This window comes from Apis mellifera, linkage group LG12 (genome assembly GCF_003254395.2).
Source record: "Apis mellifera strain DH4 linkage group LG12, Amel_HAv3.1, whole genome shotgun sequence".
Classification (NCBI taxonomy): domain Eukaryota; kingdom Metazoa; phylum Arthropoda; class Insecta; order Hymenoptera; family Apidae; genus Apis; species Apis mellifera.
The window spans coordinates 10,841,937-10,861,622 of record NC_037649.1 but is presented as its reverse complement, the minus strand read 5'-3'; the positions used below and the strand labels follow the sequence as shown (position 1 = coordinate 10,861,622).

The 19,686-nt window shown below is 28.6% G+C and overlaps 3 protein-coding genes across 4 annotated transcripts in view; 2 read left to right on the top strand and 1 right to left on the bottom strand.

The window, feature by feature from the left end:
• Window positions 1-4,863, bottom strand: part of LOC100578818 (amyloid beta A4 precursor protein-binding family B member 1-interacting protein) — a 120,580-nt gene extending 115,717 nt beyond the window's left edge. The window contains exons 1-4 of the mRNA XM_016915510.2: window positions 4,789-4,863; window positions 4,454-4,543; window positions 4,022-4,172; window positions 3,614-3,738 (exon numbers count right to left, since the gene is read on the bottom strand). The gene's annotated coding sequence lies outside the window, so the exon portion shown is untranslated. The remainder of the gene's footprint in view (window positions 1-3,613; window positions 3,739-4,021; window positions 4,173-4,453; window positions 4,544-4,788) is intronic.
• Window positions 4,864-5,802: 939 nt separating this feature from the next.
• LOC408395 (venom carboxylesterase-6-like) lies at window positions 5,803-12,691 on the top strand. 2 transcript variants are annotated; one of them, XM_391943.7, is made up of 9 exons: window positions 5,803-5,954; window positions 6,416-6,643; window positions 7,540-7,835; window positions 7,903-8,102; window positions 8,894-9,090; window positions 10,887-11,052; window positions 11,162-11,352; window positions 11,639-11,925; window positions 12,010-12,691. In XM_391943.7, the coding sequence occupies exons 2-9, from the start codon at window positions 6,440-6,442 to the stop codon at window positions 12,215-12,217; spliced, it is 1,749 nt and encodes a 582-aa protein (XP_391943.1). In that variant the 5' UTR covers window positions 5,803-5,954; window positions 6,416-6,439; the 3' UTR covers window positions 12,218-12,691. The 2 variants fall into 2 exon arrangements, with proteins under 2 accessions (XP_391943.1, XP_006566930.1); XM_006566867.3 differs by having other exon boundaries at window positions 5,865-5,954; window positions 6,388-6,643.
• A 1,170-nt stretch (window positions 12,692-13,861) lies between these two features.
• On the top strand, window positions 13,862-15,660 carry LOC107965317. Its single transcript, XM_016915394.2, has 3 exons — window positions 13,862-14,641; window positions 14,789-15,001; window positions 15,178-15,660. Exons 1-3 carry the CDS (start codon window positions 14,498-14,500, stop codon window positions 15,604-15,606), a joined length of 786 nt encoding a protein of 261 aa, XP_016770883.1. The 5' UTR covers window positions 13,862-14,497; the 3' UTR covers window positions 15,607-15,660.
• Window positions 15,661-19,686: the final 4,026 nt, after the last annotated feature.

Below are 19,686 nucleotides of genomic sequence, written 5' to 3'. Positions count from 1 at the left end.
TTACTGGATTAGTAGTAAAAAAAATAATTCATATTTAAAAAAAAAAAAGAAATTAACAAAATACAATTTGTCAAGTAATTCATAAATTTATCAGAATCATCATAATTTGAAAGACAATTGATCAACAAGAAAGAAATGTATTTTTTTTAACAATATTCAAACACTCTCGCATAAGGGGAGGCTGAAAAGAAAAAGAAAAAAAGAAAGATAGCCAGAAGGGCTACCGAAATAATTATCCACTCGATGTAAACCCGAACAAACCGTGAGTGGAATATTTTTTTTTTTTTTTTTCCGTTTCGTAACACTACAATACACTAATTAAATTCACAAACGAAAACACGAGGAGTGCTTTGTTATATTTGCAATGCAATTCTTGAACAAAAAAAAAAAAAAGAAAAAAAATAGAAAATTCACGGAAGCATATACCTGCAATAAGTTTTAAATTTTACGAAACTCTAGTTAAGCTATTTTATGCACTCGCATTTTATCATACGCAACACTAATAACGGAAGATTGCAGCCATATCGAAAACTGCGTCGTACAATCACCTTTGTGCAACTCTTTTAGTTGCAATAGGTGATTAGGAACATGTTTTCCACCGTCCAAGTGGAAGAAATATGGGCAATTTGTAAACGTAAAAAAAATTACGTTTTAAAAAAATGCAATTTATAAGTGATTTTAAAGTGAACGCGAAATTAAATACAAAAATTTAATGCAAAATTTACTATTATATTATAAATGAAAAGATATCCCGATATCATCAATCATGATATTATAGAATAAATTCAAATTTAAATAAAAAAATAAATAAATAAATAAAAGACTAATTCAACTGATCAAAGTAATCAAAAGAAAGATTATAAAGATATTTCTTATATAATGCTAATTCAAAATCGCGATGTCCATGATAATTGGTGATTGGCCAGCATGCAAATCGGCCAGACAGACACAATATTCACTACGTTTATTACTAAAACGAGCACAGTGATAAAATAGTAACAATGACTTCCCATTCTTTGGAGCCGAAAAAGATCCAAAAGATGAGAAGCCATTCGTTGCAGCCCTCTTCGCGACAATTTGTCGAGGCCTCTTCGGTCTTCCTCCTTCGGGCGCGATGCCCGCTGAAACTTAAAAACTAGGCTCGAGATTCACTGATCGCAAATCAAAGAAAAAAAGGACTAAATCGCGGAAACTAAACATGGACGACCAACGATCGCAGGGATCGTTGCATGTGCACAATCTCGAGCGCAACGTTCGAACTCCACTTCGCGACCGCGAAACTCGAAAAATCGATGAGCGAAGCCAAGGAAAGATATAATGCATCGTTCATTCCTCTCAGCTTTACCATCGATTTTTCAAATTTGATTTCCTAAAACAGGTTGCCACGCGAGAACGCGCCTACCCGACCAAAGACTGTGACAACTTGCCCGGCCCTACCTACTTACAATTAAACAGACGCGCCAGAAGTATGCTACCTATCCTGCCTGATCCTATATTTAAAAAATGGCAAAACAGGCACACCAACACACTCGTTCCACGATTGTCACGCATAACGCTCGGGCGCAAAAAAGCCTGCGCTAGGGAAAGCGTCCCGGGACGCCTCCGACACCCGAGCTTGGCACACAACTCGCACACTCTAACTTTACGTACCATTATTTTCCTGAAATCGACTGACGAGTGGCTAGTGACCTTTGCGTGATATGACAAGCGTGTATCTTTAATTTTAAGAAAAAAAATTTATTTAAGAATAAAATAATTTTAGAACGAGTAAATTCGAATCGAAAAAATTGATGATATTGTTGATAATTTGGAAATAAGAATTGTAATATTGAATACAATTGTATATATGGAACGAAACGACGCAAATCCACAGCCTAACAATACACACACAATGTGGAAAGTACGTCGTGCACGATACACTAACATCGTCAGTCGCTAAGAAATTGTACTATAAATTTATAAACTAAGGTCATCATGCCCATCGCCTTTCTCTCATTCAAGTAACACCTGGGCACGTGAGTGAGATCCTGGCAATGGACACGGAAAGGATTAAACCTGAAAATCCTGAGCTAGAAAGATAAATTAATATAAATATTTTGTGTCTAACGGGCTAATGAATATTCTATATTCTTATTCTATATTCTCATCTTATTTGAAGTTCTTTGTACTTTATACTTTATCAATGCAGTATATTATTTACATTTTAATCTTTTATAAAAATAATTAAATGGAACAAAATGTTGTATGTATCAAAAAAATTAAAATTAAAATCTAACAAAATAATTGATTCAAATTTAAATTTTAATATGAATGAAAATATCCTCAGGTGATTCCTTCATCAAAGCATATTTTCGAAAATATGAAAAAAGTATTCAAAACTTGTAGCTTTGATTTCAAAATCTACCTGTCGCGAAGTGTCTTCTTGTATATAAAATTTGACATAGTTTCGAATGAGAGGAAAATTATTATTATCTCAAAAATAAAATTAAATCGTTTAAAATATTACTATAAAAGAAAAAATGAGATTTGTATCTAATTTGTATACGAATATTCATATATTTAGATATTATTGTACATTTATAAATATTTATATTGAATAGAATATTACAATGATTTAACTTTATATGATTTTGAAAATTATTAATATTTAAAAACACGATATTTAAAAACACAAAAAAACTACAAGAAGACCTAGCCTGAACTAAAAAATATATATCGTACAAAAAAATGTTACTATTCATGAGTATAATAAATACCCACGATCACTGTGCTCGTGCAAAATTCTACGTATACAACCAGTCACTCGTGTCGATTTGAACCTTTCATTCTACGACATAATTGAGTAACCGGAGGAATCAAAATGCATGCGACTCACCATTAGATGCGATGATATTGTCGTTGATAACCCATGTAAACTCATCAAAGTCGTCATCAAATAAGAAAAGACTGTAATAAAAAAAGGAAACATTATAACTTAAAACAAAGTATATGTAATGATTATTTAAATTGAAATAAAAAAAATAATTTACCTCTTCGCGTGATGAATGATTGCTTCATCCTCTTGTGAAGCACTAACTTTAATATTACAATATATACAAAACGAATATTTAAATTAAGAAGAAAAAAAATTAAAAAAATATTATCAAAACCATTTAAATTATAATCGGCGAACAAACACTGATTCTAATTTCACGAGTGATTATTATAATTAAAACAGTTGTGTTCTAAAAAATACATAAATTACTATTACGAAGCAAACACTGACTCTATCAACCGCATTGCACGCGGTTGTTGCAAATATTTTCTGAAAATAAAAAATGAAATGATAAAAAAAGAAGGAAAATTAATATTTTTCTTCTTTTTTAATCAAGCATTTGTTTGAAAAAGTATAGTTCATAAAAGTTACTTTTCATACAAAAATATATTAAAAATTGATTTAATTTGAGATAAAAAAATAATTTAATAAAAATAGTTTAATATTTTTTAATATACGATTTGTTTAATTTCTTGTATTTTCATCCTACTCAATGTATTATGATAAATAATTATGAATTACTTAATGATAAATAAAAATAAAATGTACTTATTTTTGATATAACAAAATAAATATTACCATTCCATTATGAGGAATCACCATTAGACTGATCATTGTGTCAAATGTTCATTCCGGCATCCATATTGGAATTTTTTCCCGCCTTATTCCATCACTCAATTTACACAAAAGATAATCTTTAAAACCTTGAAAAAATAAATATATAAAATTAAAACTGATTGTATTAAATCAAAGCCATAATTAAAATCAAATTTTATTTTCGAATATAATAAATTCGAAATAATACAAACTATCTATAACTATTAATTATCTATAATTATATATAGGTTAAAAAAAAAAGAATAAATTATTTCCCAAAATTATTTATAATAATATTTAATGAATAATTAAATGATCGCATAACAGTAATACAAAAAATAAAAAAATAATTATAAAAATAATGTATTATACAATAAATTATTCACGTACCTGATCGAATCGTCGATATTTTCAACCGCAAAATGACAGCCTGCGCCTCGATCGCTATAATATTATAAATTGGGGAAGGGATATGCTCGGCGAAGCAAGTCGAAACATGTCGAATATGACACGAACACAAACCGCCAATTTTTTCGAAAGTCTGTGATAAGAAACATTTTCAAACTTGAGCATAATATCAAAACAAATATAGAAATAGAAATAAGAATATAAAAATAAGAAATTTTAAACAAAATATAAAAACAAAAACATTGATATACATTAACGTAATATACGCATTAAAGAATGTAAAAAATATATGAGATATATATAAAATAAAATTAATTATTTGACTACTTTCATTTATAAATAAATAGGAATATAAAAGAAATTTAGATATTAGTAATTTAGTAATTAGAATTTTTTAAATAAATAAAATCTTACCATTTTATACGTCGTAAATATATCTCTTTATATCCTGTGTCATAACCTATAGTCAGACCACAGAAGTCAAATCGATCATCGAACGATAATCTGCACAAATAGAAATCAAAATCATAAAAAATATATAAAATTAAAATAATATTAATATAATAATTGAAATCAAATCCAAAATTTATGATACGAGTTATCGATAATAATTGTAACTATAAATAGACGAAAATTTATAAAACAATAAAAAAGGGGCAAAAAATTAATTAACTTTAATATAATAATGCAATAAAAGGTTGAAATGAACTGTTATTAATTAAATAAAAGTAAAAATTTGTAAATCATACCTCAGATATTAATACGCAGAAATTCTACACACTGGTCACAACACATCCTCACTCCACGACTTTTAACAGCAGACTGACGCCATCCACTCTGATTCGTTTAGCCGCTGGGCCTTAGAGCGCACTTGATTGGCTGGAACTATATGCTTCCTCATCTTGAAACCGCGCGAAAATTGAAATATTATATAATATAAATTATGAATTTATGTATTATTGAAAAAATATATCGATTAAAAGTATAATAAAAATAAATTATTAAAATTAATTTAATATAAAAATTAAATTTATAAAAAACTAAAACATAATAAAGAAATTTAATAAATATATTTTTATAAATATAGATTTACATTTTTATTAATTTTTATATTTAATAATTTTAATTCTTATGATTCGCTATATTTAATTACAATTAATACTTTTATCCTAATAGCGTTATTGTATTATTCCATATTGCGTTATTTCATTTTAAATCAATAACATTGCATGCGAATGGTAACAATAAGTTACATAATGTAATCTTCGAATTAATTCGAACGTATATTGGAAATAAATCTTTTCTATACTTCGTGTTATAAATTTATTGTGCTATGGATTTTTTTATACAATAATTTTTATAGAATAACATTTTTTTAAAGAAAATCAATTATTGACAAGATAGAAAATTAATAATTCATTAATCTATATTCAATTAATCAATCGACAATAATATTAAAAGAACAAGTACTATAAAATGTATAAAAAAAATTAATTTTCAGATCCATCTATAATTTAAGGAAAAAAATCTTCATTAATTTTAAAAACAAACTTTAAAAAATATATTTTTTTCTTACATTTTTTTTTTACATTTTAAATACCTCATTAAATGTATTATTCATATTTTCCAACGTTTAACAATTAAAACAATTTCTTACATTTTAATGAAAAGATTATATCATAGAAAAAAAATATGCAAGATACATATTATCAATCTTAATTAAATAATCAGAAACATCGTTACCCTCCGTATATACTAAGATATTTATAACTGTGTGAGTGTTGAAGAAATATACATCTAAACATTATAAAATATACGATCCGACGAACGACTCTCACCCGAGACAGTCGTGGTTTTACCTTGGTAGATCGCACACGCGTTTCTCTCTAATCATACCAATATCGAAATTTTTTGTGTAAGAAACGAAAAGTTTATAATTTATAATTATATATGTATAATTTTTCACATTTAATACATTTATATTTTAATTTTAATGTAATGTTCACATATAATATTAAAAATTTTCTTTAAATAATAATAGAGCAATTCATTCAGTATATTTCTTCTATGACAATTATACTATTTCATTTCTTCATTCGACTTATTAACTGTCGATTGTATTATCAAGTAAATTGATTAATCGATACATGTTTAACTCGTTTAGCTATTTTATATGATAATATCCATGATAATAGCTACAATGAATTTAATATTTTCTGAAACATAAATAATCGATTGATAATTTTCGAGATAAAAAAATAATGATTGTAAAAAAATTAATTTATTATTAGCGATTTCGAATAAAATTTTCAACGTTATTTATCTTCTTCTTTATATTATGTGAACAGATAAATACTTATGTTTTAACTATCTTAGACGATTTCTTGGCTCTGTTACGAAATGGCACAATATCGAAGAGTCCTAATTTTTTGTTTGTTGAGCTGTATATACTTTTTTGAGCATGTCACGACTGATGAACCAATAGTAAAAATAAAAAATGGTACTTTATTGGGTTTGACTTTGAAAACTAGAAAGGGCAGAGAAATTGCTGCCTTTCGGGGTATACCATACGCACTTCCACCTCTTGAAAAATTAAGATTTGAGGTAAGTTAAATAATATAATTATATAATATAATAATATAATATTTTCAAAATCAAAAATTGTTATTAATTTTAATAATATAGAAAAAAATGTGTATACACATATATATACAAATTTTATATATAATATAAAAACAAAGATAAATTTTTTAGTAAATAATCATCCGATTATTTAAAAATTATTACAAAATGTTTATAGTAGAAAAAGTTAGCAGGATAAATTTAAGAAATTTTTTAAATATGTGAAGTTTTACATATATTATAATACATTATATTATATAAAATAATTACATAATAATTATATAAAAGATTTCCTAATATCACGATTTTTTCTTTATCAATAATTCTGTAAAAATCATGTAAAAAATATAAATTACTCATTTTATAATTTAAAGAAGCAATTATAGAAATAATTAAAATTAGTATTTCAAGTTTGTATATTTCAAATTATATTATAAGAAAATTCATACTTGCTTTTAATTCTGATCAGATTCAGATCTTACAGAATTCTTAAAATTCGACTTCCACATATTAAATGCAAATTAATGCAGGTCAAATAAATTATTCTATTTTTTTTACCTAGAAATAGAAACCTGTTTTTATAAATGATACAACTTTATATTAGATTATGAAACACCAAATGAATATATCAAACAACTTTTGATGAATATATTTCATACATTCCTAATAATTTTTTTTCTCCAAAGTAATAATTTTCATTGATCACTTTAACTTATTATTTATATAATATATATTCACATATCATGATTTATATTGATTAATTATATATTTATAGTCATATCCATTTTTCATTCTTTCAATCACATAATCAGAAAAGCTTAATAATTATTAAAAATATATTAATTAGTAAACTTAAAACTTATGTTATTTATTTATAGCCACCGAAACCTGCAGCAGCTTGGAACGATGTGCGATCAGCTAAAGAAGACGCCAACATATGCGTACAAAGGAATATTTACATTTATCAAGAAGAGATCGTTGGTGACGAGGATTGTCTCTATTTGAATGTCTATACGCCAAAATTACCAACTGAGAATGATAAATTAAAAGGACGATATCCGGTTATGATTTGGTTTCATGGCTGTGGATGGATTTGTGGTGCTGGTCATTCGGAATTTTATAATCCCAAATTTTTATTAGACCATGATCTAGTTCTCGTGACAGTAAATTATAGGTTAGAAATTTTCACATTTAATTAAAAGAATAAGACAAAGAAAATTATTTACCATTATTTTTCACAGACTCGGACCTTTGGGATTTTTGAGTACAGAAGATACTGTATGTCCTGGAAATAATGGATTGAAAGATCAATCTTTGTCCATTCGTTGGGTACACGAAAATATTGCGGCTTTTGGTGGTGATCCAAATAGCGTGACCATCTTTGGAGAAAGCGCGGGTGGCGCTAGTGTGCATTATCATATGATAAGTAATTTGACAAAAGGTAAGTAATTTTTAACTGAATGAATTATATAAATTTGAAATTTACAAAATTTGTAAAAAATAAGATAGATAGATTTTCGATACATGTAAATATTCTTATCGAGATGTGAGTTTTATGGATTCGGTCTTTTTAAAAATTACTATTATAAATAATTATTTCGTATTATAAAATTTAACGAACTATAATAAAAATTACGGTTAATAAATCATAAAATGTGCAATTTAATTATTCAGAAAAAAAAATAATTAGAAAAAAGAAATTAAAACGATCGTTTTGATAAAATTCGAACAGAATGTACAAAAATTTAAAATTGGTTCTAGATTATTCTTATTACAAACAGATAAAAATAATTGATGTTTCAAGGATACTATTATATGGTAGTAATAAAACGCTTTTGACAAGTTTAAAATTATGCAATAAAAAATATACAATAATTGAAAATGATTTTCAATGCTTTAAAAAACTTTTTATGTCATGTTTTTATCTATTATTTTTTTTGTATATTATAATTGTTTGAAATTAAACAAAGTTTCATAAGAAATTCCAATTAAGCATTATAAAACGATAAAAATATTCGCATATCATTCCCACCTTTGAAACGTTTTGAATTCAAAATTACTATATCGAGAGAAAACGTAATCTGTAAATGACACTCAAGGTTGAGAATGAAGAAATGATAGGAAAAAAATCCTAATTATGAATCCTAGAATAATCTCATAATCTGTGAAATCTTATAATCGTTAGTTGATTATGTAATACGTTTCATAATTATGGAATACAAATTAAAACAGGACTTATCCATCGAGCGATCTCTCAAAGTGGTAATGGCCATTGTTTATGGACTTTAACTCGACCAGGTTTAGCAAAAAAAAAAGCCGCCAAGGTTGCTGAACTTTTGGGTTGTCCTTCGAATGATTCAAAACAGCTTGTCGATTGTCTGCGGAAGAAGAAAGCCATTGACATAATCGCGACCGATCGTGCTTTCCAAGTAAGTTCAATTATCCTCTTCCTCGTTACTTTTCATTACAAAATTTCAAATATAATAAGTAGATATATTATTTTTAACAATATTTTATATCAGTATGAAATTATAAAAGATTAAAAATATTATATTTGAATCTGTTGTTAATACATCTTTGAAAAAGTATTAAAAATTAAATATATTTAAAACGTTCAATTCATCCTTCCAGAAAAACATTTCAGATTGAAATCTTTAATTAGATAAAAAGTAAAAAATCACGAAAGAATTCAAGAAAGAAACATAGAAAAATACAATGTATATACAATTATCTTTCATGATCAATCACCTTTTAATATTTGATTTGATTATAATTATCATTTAATCGTATAATAGATATATTATAATATTTATTTATTTGTATTTGCATCATATTTTTCGGTATGCAGCTCTATCTTATTCAATCGAAGTTGCAAATAATTGTTTTTAAATAATTGTTTGATAATCGTTTTTAATAACATTTAATTTGCATTCATGCATATGAATTGATAATATTGACAGATATTTATGCTATCTATACTATACTCTTCATTTCTTATTTAACTAGTAATTATATTATGTCTAAATGATAAATTTTTTAGAAATCAAGAAAAATTAATGAAATATTAATCATTTTTTTCAATTTTTATTTTCAATAATCTAATGGAAATATGTATCTAATGAAATCTAGATTAATAAGTCTATATTGTATATATTGTTTGCCTGTTACTTAACACACACCTTTGATATTGAATAATCTATTCTATGATCATGTTTATAAATTAATACTTATATAAGTATCTTGATAATTGGAACGAATAAAAATAATAGTCATAAATAGTATGATTTCATAATGTATAATAGTATTATAGAAATATCATATTTCTTTTTTTTTTTTGTTAGTTGTGCGGATGTTTTCAGACTCTTGAATAAATTTTCCAAGACAAATAAATTTAATAGCTCTAGCTAGCTAAGTACAAATTAAACTCGACAGAATTTATTGGTATTATTAATTATTGGTATTATTAATATTGGTATTATTAATTAATAAAAGATTTAGTTACAATAATATATACACTTGTATCTTTATCTTTAAGTAATCCAATTACTTAATCACTTTAAATATCTTTACATTTTTTATTTTTTTTTTTGTAAAATTAAAAATAAAATTATATCCTCGGTAGTATTATTTGTGAAAGCAAATTAATATGTCAATCATCTTTGAAAAATAATTGTTTTTGATCAGATTTATCGAGAATTTTATACTAGAATAACATGTTGTTTACGTATAGTTAGTTAAGAGGTCCAACTTCTGGAAAAACCTGTTTCGCGCATTCGTAAATATATCTATTCATGCGTGAATTTCACGATTCCAACGAAAATCAATATTCTAGGAAAATCTTATCGATTAAATGTGCGTCTTTATTCAAGGTATAAATGGAAAGTAAAGAATTTCCGCTGTAGAATGGAAATAGTCGCGGAGTAAAGAAGTGTGTCATGTAACAGTTGGAAGAGAAAGTAGACAAATATAACGATAAATCGACTACATTGTATCGAAGAATTTTTATCTTTACTTTAGTCGCAAAGTGTCGAATCTGTATTTTGCAATGTATATTCGAAAATTGAATGAAATCGAATTCGTAATTTAATAATAAACCGGAAAAAATATGATCTCTCTTTCCTAAGGATGTATATATAATTTTTTTCATATTTTTTTCATATTATATATCGATGAGAAAACTTAGCTTGAGAAACTAAACTAAATTTCTTTGCTCCGTATGTGTTAGATATTTGGTTATTGCCCAATGATACCCTTCAGACCGGTAATTGAGCCTGTTCATCCTGGTGCTTTCTTAACTGAAGATCCAGCAATTTCTTCGAAAAATGGCCGCATGTTAGATATACCATGGATGACAGGAATTACATCCCAAGAAGGTTCCCTCGTAGCACCAGGTATCTAAAATTAAAAACACAATTAATATTACACGTTTATTATTTTATTTAATTTTATCATTATTAATACGAATCCTTATATTAATTGTAAATCTATCTTTCTTGTCAGCATTATATGGAAGAAACAACGGAGCTTTGATTAAAAAATTGAACAAAGATTTCTCGAACATTGCTCCAATTACGTTACTATACGAGGATACGTGCTCTAAAGATAAACAGAAACGGATGACATCCGAAATACGGAAATTCTATTTTGGTGATGGACCAATTGATACTTCAACGCGGTTCAAAGTGATCGATGTGAGTGCACATTCGTGTAAAAAAGATTAAAATTTTTATATTTCTCTAATTTACATCGTATTATTACTTGCTCTCTTTTAATACGTTCGAGATCGTTGACACACGAAGGTAAGTATTTATATGCGTTTTTCCTTTGCGTGTCGAAGGACATCGATCGCGTTCTGATTTATAGAATAAGATATAAGAAATAGCAGTAAATAGAATGTATAACCTATTCAATTTCGTAATCCAATTTCCATTTTAACAGAATTAATGCGATAATTATGAAAAATCGTGCATTTTACAGATGTACAGTGACGCCTGGTTCAATCATGCAGCTTACACCTCTGTGCGTAATTATCTCGCGAAACAATCTTCTCCCGTGTATTATTATTACCTCGCGTACAAAGGAAGCGCGTCGTTCAGTATTATATTCGGCGATCCTAACAACGATTACGGTGTATCGCACGCGGATGAACTTCAATATTTGTTCCCTGTCGGTGAACAATTGTTCAAGAACATTTCATTGAGCAAGCAAGATCACAAAATGGTGGATATCATCACAAATCTTTGGTACAACTTCGCAAAATTTGGGTGAGTAAAGTTTCTATTCAAATATTCTAAATTGAATTCGTTCAAATTGAGTTGAAATCACTTCACCGAACGATCCATTTTCAGCAATCCTACACCCGAAGTGTCAGAAGATATACCGATTAAATGGAAACCCGTGAGAACTCAGGCCCTAGAATATCTTCACATAGGACAAGATAACATTAGAATGTCGGAAAATCTTATCTCAGAGAGAATGAAATTTTGGGAAAGTTTACCGGTACGATCCGGTTTGGAGGATGGCGGGTCAAAATATCGAGGAAAAGAGGAATTATAAAAAAAAAAATGTTAAAAAACTGCGTTATGATTGTCATGCGTGAAAAATCAGAAAATTTAATTCGCACAGACAACGATGGATAAATAATCTCCTCGATTATTATATGTTAACAAATGAACTTCAATTAAAAAAAAAAAAAAAAGAAAGAAAAGAAAAGAAAAAGTATACGGATATGATATGATATGATTCGAAAAACGCGAAACATTCATAGGAAATGACAATTCCATTCGAATACATATATAAATTATATGTATTATTTATATGTATAAATGTATATACTTTTACATTCATAATCGCATGATTGCATCATACAAGGTTAAAAAAAAAAAAAAAAAGGTTATTATTCATTTTTTACCGTGTAATCTTAGTATGTTGATAGTTGAAAGGATTATATTTCTATATTCTCACTGAAGCACATTGTTTGCCAGCACATTCGATCGCGAAATGTAAATGATATCGATAAAAACGTCAAGATAAAAAAAAAAAAGGAATTAATGTTATGCACATTAGACATTTAAATAATATAAATATGCATACCTACGTATACCTTTATCTTTAATATACCACATGTATTCTCTTTTTCTTTTTTTTTGGATAATCGATCTTTTCTTTCAACTCGATCTTAATTTTTTCTTCGGACACCGTTTTCGCCTCCAAGATATGAGCCGATAATCTCAAGAGCGGTATTATTTTCAACATCATGTGAGCTATGGAATAATTTTCCGGATAACAACTTTCAAAAATTTCGAATCTAACGCTCTGCAAGGATATATTCTTATACGGTATTTCATCGATAATATCGAAATTCAATCTTTTGGCTGTAAACATTAGAGATATATGGATTATTTATAAATCAAGTATCGTCGTCGATTATAATCTTAAAAATGGGAAATCTTAATCGATAAAATATGAAAGATAGAAAGAGATGTACCGATCGTTTGAGCAGCATTCGAAGTGAATTGACCGAAAACAACGGACGAAAAATTACTCACTCGAGTAATGCAAGAGCGAAGTAATGCGGTACCAACGCCACGCTTCTGGTGATCAGGTTTTACACAAATGAAATCAATGTGCACGGATTTATTTATGTATATCGATTCTATGAATCGAGATTTGACGAAAGCGTAATTTTTCAAGTTCATCACGTGACACAGCGTCTCTCCTTGCTATAAATGACAGATTATCGTTAATTTTTTTTCCTTTCTTTTTCCCACGAATATATATATATATATTAAAAAAATCGTAGGAAACAATCTGGGATGGAATAATTTGATATACGTACCCCTTTCTTAATTAACCAATTAAATTTTTTGAACAGAGAAGCAATGAGTACACCGACCAGTTCGTTGCTTCCTTCCCTAATCGCACAGAAACCGATCATGCCTTCCATCTGTTTGAACACCATGTTCATGAACGTCTTCATAGACGTTGCATCGTCGTACAATTTGATACATTTGAACAATGGTTCCGAATTAGAGTAGTAACCCTGAAACATGTTTAATTTCAATATATTTGTCAATTTGAATCATCGTGTATGATACCTTTGAAATTTCCTCCCTCAAACGTTTTACAATAATTAAACAATAATTATTTCTGTCTAGCGAATAGCGAATAGAATTTAAACGATAAACGATTGTACGTTATTAAATTTATAGATATTCTAAAGATATCTAAAAAATATCTAAATCATCATTTAAAACTGTAATAAAACTGTATTTCGGTCAGCGATGTACTAGTACAAAATGCAACGCCTGCATAAATTTGTTTAACTGAAGATCAACGATTCTGTAACCGTTCGACATTCTTTCCCACACTATAGGTGAATCTCCATTGATAAAATCATCCGGTGGTCGTGTCTTCTTGATCGCTGCAATACGAAGGCTTAAAGCAAAAAAATCGCTATCCTTAATAGAACTCTTTCTGCGGACCCATTTGCCTTTGAACATGTTTCGTGTGGAAAATCGTGTCAACTTTTCGCTTGATATTCTGCAATTTTCAATAATGCCCCCAAAAATGATCCAATTTCAATGAATAATTTACGCGTAATTTTTAATACAGCACACTTTTAAAATTTCGACTCGGATCTTAACTTTGAAGTTGTTTTCCGTTCAAAAATCGATTAAGCTCGATTAAGAAATTTTCTGTACAGACACATTCAGAATTTATACGTGGGATGTTATAAAATTTTTCCGTTATTACAAAAAATATCATGTTTTTAGCATTTTTTAACCCGTAACTCGTAAATCATTTTTTATGCCCATTCCTTGAAAACGTTCGAGAATGGATTTCATCGACGAGAAAGATGAATTAGCGTTAGAGGCGGAGGCACGACTCAAGGCTCCCCTCGAATGGGAATCAACGGCCAAATGCAAAATAATAGACCTGAAGGAGTCACAGTACGACGAAGCTTTACGTCTGATCAAAGTTTAGCCACGAAATCGCGAAATAACGTCGTGCGAAACATTTTCCATTTTTCCATTCCATTTTTTTTTTTTCAACCGCTCGATTATCTATTATCACCCACGTGATAAAATTGCGAACGTTGTAAAACTGATAAATAAACTTCCACAGCATCACTTTTTCCGGGAGGAACCTATGTGCAAAGCGTCCTCGTTGCTCGAGGATCCCACTTCCGTGAACGATTATCTGGAACTTATAAGAACTTGGATGAACGATACAACGAGCATAGTCGCTGTTAGTCTTAAATCTGGCCGCGTCATCGGAGTTGCTGTGACGAGGGTCAACAGCAGGATCGAGAAAACGGATACTTATCAGCGTGTTCAGGTATTATTGCGATCGATATCGATATAATTAATTTGTCGAACGCGTCACATTGTTGCTTCCACGAGGGAGGAGTGAAAAATAAATTTATTTAGATATTGGGTAAATTTTGTGAAATAAGAATTGTGGATTAATGGAATATATATAGATTATAACGAGGTCACGTATGAGTTTTGTAGGTGTTAAAGGGAGAAACTCTACGCAAGATCATGCATTTGCAAAACACACTTATGCAGCAAACGAACGCACACGAAAAGTTCAAACATTCGAAATATTTCTGTATATACATTTTATGCGTGCATCCATCTTATCAAGAGAAAAGTGTCGAGGTAGCGCTTCTGAACGCTTGCGTTCAGGTAGCATTGAGTTTAAAAATGCCAGCGATCGGTGGTATTTTCACTTGTGGCGTAAGCCAAACAAGGGCAAGAAGCGTGGGTTTCCAACTTCTCTCGGAAATTCGTTACGGTTTATGGCTTGTTAACGAGCAAGTTGTATTCGATGATCCAGGAAGAGGAAATTATTCGGCTGCTTTGATGGGCAAGGTGTTAAAATCGGAAAACAATCCGAAGCACCACAAAGTACCATCCGTCGATACCGATAAGAAATAAAAAAAAAAAAAAAAAATTATTAAAAATAGGATATTCATGCGTAAAATTTTGAATAAGTCATCGATGAAAATTTATACTTATATTTTATTAACAATAATTATTTTTTTATGCTTTTATTTCAAATATAGGCTCGTGATATAACGTAGACGTATCGCTCGATACATTTTTCTCGAACAATTTTAACAATAGTCTCAACGTTTTCGATTCGACGATAAGATATAAGATTTATGACGTTAAAATTCGCGTTAAATTTTACGAATGAAATTCGTTTAAAAATCCACGAACCATCCTTTTCTTATATTTTTCAAAAGAGAGAAGATCTACAATACCGACATACATGATACATGTCCGTTTACATCGAACAACTATGAACGATGATTCCTAGATGGCGGTGACGGTAAACTCAAACTCGTACTGCTATCATTTTCCGAGAATTTCCCGAGAGTCCTCTTTGGACACCCTTTCTTCATTTACCCCCACCCTTATGTTACTTTCGAATTCAGTACGAGGGATCGAGAGTTCACCCCACGTGAAGGGTGGCTTTGTGGAATGGAGTTTCACCCTATAGGATGGGGGAAACCATAATGCCGCCCAGGCAAAGCCGCGCCATTTTGTAAATCAAAGGACCAAAGGGACACGGTGAAAATTCTCGAATTTCCGGAACATTTTCAGTAGCGTCTTTTATCCTTTTAACGTTAAACTAATTTAAATTCGTTAGAAAAATTAGTTAAAAGATTCGGTCGAGTTAACGCTACATCAGGAGGAAAAAATCGAAATTCTTTCGTATTTTTAACAACACACGTTATCTCGATATAATATATTTATATTTTATAAAATTCAAGTTTCACGTACGAAAACGAAATCTTATTTTATTTCCGAAAAGATCTTCATAATTTTATTAGAAGAATGACTATGAAAAAAGTTTAAAAACTATATTTATATTCAATATTTGCAATTAAAACGTATATTATTTTTACATACTTTTTTATATACCGATATTTTAACGTTTTAATATACACATATTTTATACATTTAATAATTAATTTTATAGATGTATTGAAACTTTTAACTGTTGTGTAAAATGAAATAAGAATAATAAATTTGTAACTTTTTTAAAGAATATGCATTGTTACTTAAAAGATTATTATTTTAATTTATTTTTAGGTTTTTTTTTAAAGAAGAAATGCGGATTTGTAAAGAGCTATAAATAACAAAGAAAAAAAATATTGTTTTCAGTGAAATCACGAAATAAACGATTTCGGTTTCTGACGAAATATTTATCTTCCTATTTTCAGACGCGCTTATCTAACTATTCTTCGCTATTATACGAATATTTTGTAGCAGATCGCTTACATAATTACGAAGCTTCGATTTACCATTATCATCCATTTTTACAGTGTTTTCTTATCATTAACATTACAATCTTGCTTTATCTGAAATGAAATTATAACTGAATCTATCGAATTCAATTTCTCGTGCTTCTTTCCTTCGTTCGCAATCTTTACAAAATAATAGAAACTCGTAATATAAAAACGCAAAAATACAAATATAATATAATATAAATCTATTAAAATTAAAATATAAAGAAACACGATTAACAAATAATCAAAACTATATCTCAAAACTATATTTAATATAGATACAATACACGCGTCTGATTAGTGTCTTTTCGTCTTTCTATAATTTAAAATCAAATTAAATACAATACAAATAATTAAATATAATAATAATTGTATAGTTTCATCGAGTATTTATAATAATCCAACGATTAGAAATTGTATTATTCGTATTTCTTCGTCCCATCCAGTGGCGCCGTCTACAGTTCGCAACTTTGCGAATCGTGCTACCGCCATTTTCTTTAGCCATACTATTAATCTTTTTCAAAATTTTTTATATCTGAATCAAGCATAAATATCTTATAATTTTCTATTTCGTGAATCATATTTTTCTAATTTAAAATTATTTATTCGCGTGAATTTGCAATTAAAATTTTTAATTCATTAAAAATTCGTCATTTTTACAAATTTGTTACAATTTAAATTCAATCAGGTTAAAATACATTTTGATATAGAGAAATATCGATAATATCTATTTTTTTTAATATATTTCTTGTATAAAATAGAATTTTGCAAATATAAGTATTTCTTGAAGTTGTAAAAATAATCAAATAATCAAATTTCAAAATATTTAACGAATAATCCTAAAATATTAATATCATGATATTTTATTTTCATGTTTTATTATTTTTTAATAACAACAAATAAAGATGATAAGTTTTGAAACGAAGAAAGAAATTTGGAACATTGAAATTTTTCCTATTAAAAGATATTAAATAAATTTTAGATATATAAAATATTATTTATTCTCCAAATCTTATAATTTCACATATATATTACAATTTCGTTGTATTCGTGAATAATTGTCAAATATTTTGTTTGACTTATTAAAAAATTCCAAAGAGAATCTCACACTTTAATTCGAAGAAAGAACATGATTCCATCGACAATGAAGGTTAACTAAGGGCCCGTAGCCTTCAGTTATTAAGACTCATTTAAGTAACACTCTAAAACTTCTTCGTTGAAACTTTTTCCAATCATAGACTTGTGAAAATAAAAGACTGTTCGATATCGTATCTCGCGTAAAAATCTCGCAAAATTGATACTTTGTAAAAGTTTCCAAACGAAAACGAAAATCGTTACATAAAAATTACAATATATATAATAAATAATGTAATTATCATAAGAAACAAACAAAATTAACGGCTATATTTTTTTTTCTATATGTTCCAAAATTTCTTTCGCTTCTGATTTGTCCAATTTTAAGATACCAATTTAAAGAGAAAAAAATAAGAACGTTAAAAAAAGGATGTTTTTATGAAATAAACTTGTATCCCCATTTCCATATTTACGTCCATTTTAGATTTCACGTCGCGTAATATTTTTTCCTCTTCTTTTCCTGGCTGAAAAATGTCAGCCTCTCTTCCATCAATAGGAAAGCAGTTCTTTCGCTTTTAAGTCTATCCCACAACGTCTACGTTTTCGTTCTTACTTCGAATCAGTCCTTCTTTAGCGCTTTGAAGAAGCAAACGCGTAAAAATTGGTCTGAACCTACAAAGGCAACTCGAGGCGTTGCCACTGGCAACCGATAAAATTGTAGAAGACCCTCTTGATCCCTTTTCGAAGAAACTTTGCTCGAATTTTTGCCGATCGTACGAATTATTCCTCGTTTTTCGACGAGCTTATTGGAGGAAATCAAAAAATATAAATTTCAACATCGAACCTTCTTCAGCCGAACACATCTCGTAAATCGTTTTCAATCAGGAACCGAAAGATTTCGAATATGCGATGTAAATTAAATTTTGAATTATTTTTTACAGTTCAATTTTGAAAATGATCAATAAAAAAAGAAACTTTGTTAAATGAATTTATCGATAGTGGAGAATTATTCATGAAATTTTATATAAGATAATAATAGAAAAACAATTGGGATTGAATAGCCATGCAATCTCTTCTTTCAAAATTATAACACGTGCTATTTTATGTACTATGATTAATAACTTGAACAAACTTTTGCCCGAAATATAAATATAAATAAAATACGAGAGGAATCACGCGTAAACGTAGCAGTTTGCTGCAAAACGAGATAAAGAAGGTCACAAACTGCAATGGAAATAAAATCCATTGTTCGTGGCCGCTTTTGAGAGACATGAGCCACGATTTCCGGGAGCGAGAAGGAGGGGGGGCAACGACCCTTCGCATTGGGTCGAGAAAATATAAGCGAGGTCGATATTGAGAACACGAGGAACGAGAAAAGAGGGGAACGACCCCCAAAAAGCCCTAATGCGCTCCATGAGTTTTCCAGGAGGCATGCCGCCATGGAAATCGTGAACGTCGATACGTTAAAGAATTAAAATAACCGTTCCCATAAATCTCTCATTTCCGTCCATAATTTTCTCCCCGGAAACTTGATTTGATTTAAAAAAAAAAAAAAACTATCTCACCTTTCTTTTTTTAACCAAATAAAAATTCACTTTATAATATATCCTCGATCTCTCGAAATTGAACAACGAACAAATAAAAA

What these genes read in the sequence shown, in the direction of transcription:
- LOC408395 (XM_391943.7), top strand. Translation starts at nt 6,440, where the DNA reads ATGGCACAATATCGAAGAGTCCTAATTTTTTGTTTGTTGAGCTGTATA. An exon ending in AGGTTCCCTCGTAGCACCAG is followed by an intron (nt 11,053 to 11,161) that starts GTATCTAAAATT and finishes CTTTCTTGTCAG; the next exon opens with CATTATATGGAAGAAACAAC. An exon ending in CGCGGTTCAAAGTGATCGAT is followed by an intron (nt 11,353 to 11,638) that starts GTGAGTGCACAT and finishes TGCATTTTACAG; the next exon opens with ATGTACAGTGACGCCTGGTT.
- LOC107965317 (XM_016915394.2), top strand. Translation starts at nt 14,498, where the DNA reads ATGGATTTCATCGACGAGAAAGATGAATTAGCGTTAGAGGCGGAGGCA. An exon ending in AAGCTTTACGTCTGATCAAA is followed by an intron (nt 14,642 to 14,788) that starts GTTTAGCCACGA and finishes AAACTTCCACAG; the next exon opens with CATCACTTTTTCCGGGAGGA. An exon ending in ATACTTATCAGCGTGTTCAG is followed by an intron (nt 15,002 to 15,177) that starts GTATTATTGCGA and finishes TGAGTTTTGTAG; the next exon opens with GTGTTAAAGGGAGAAACTCT.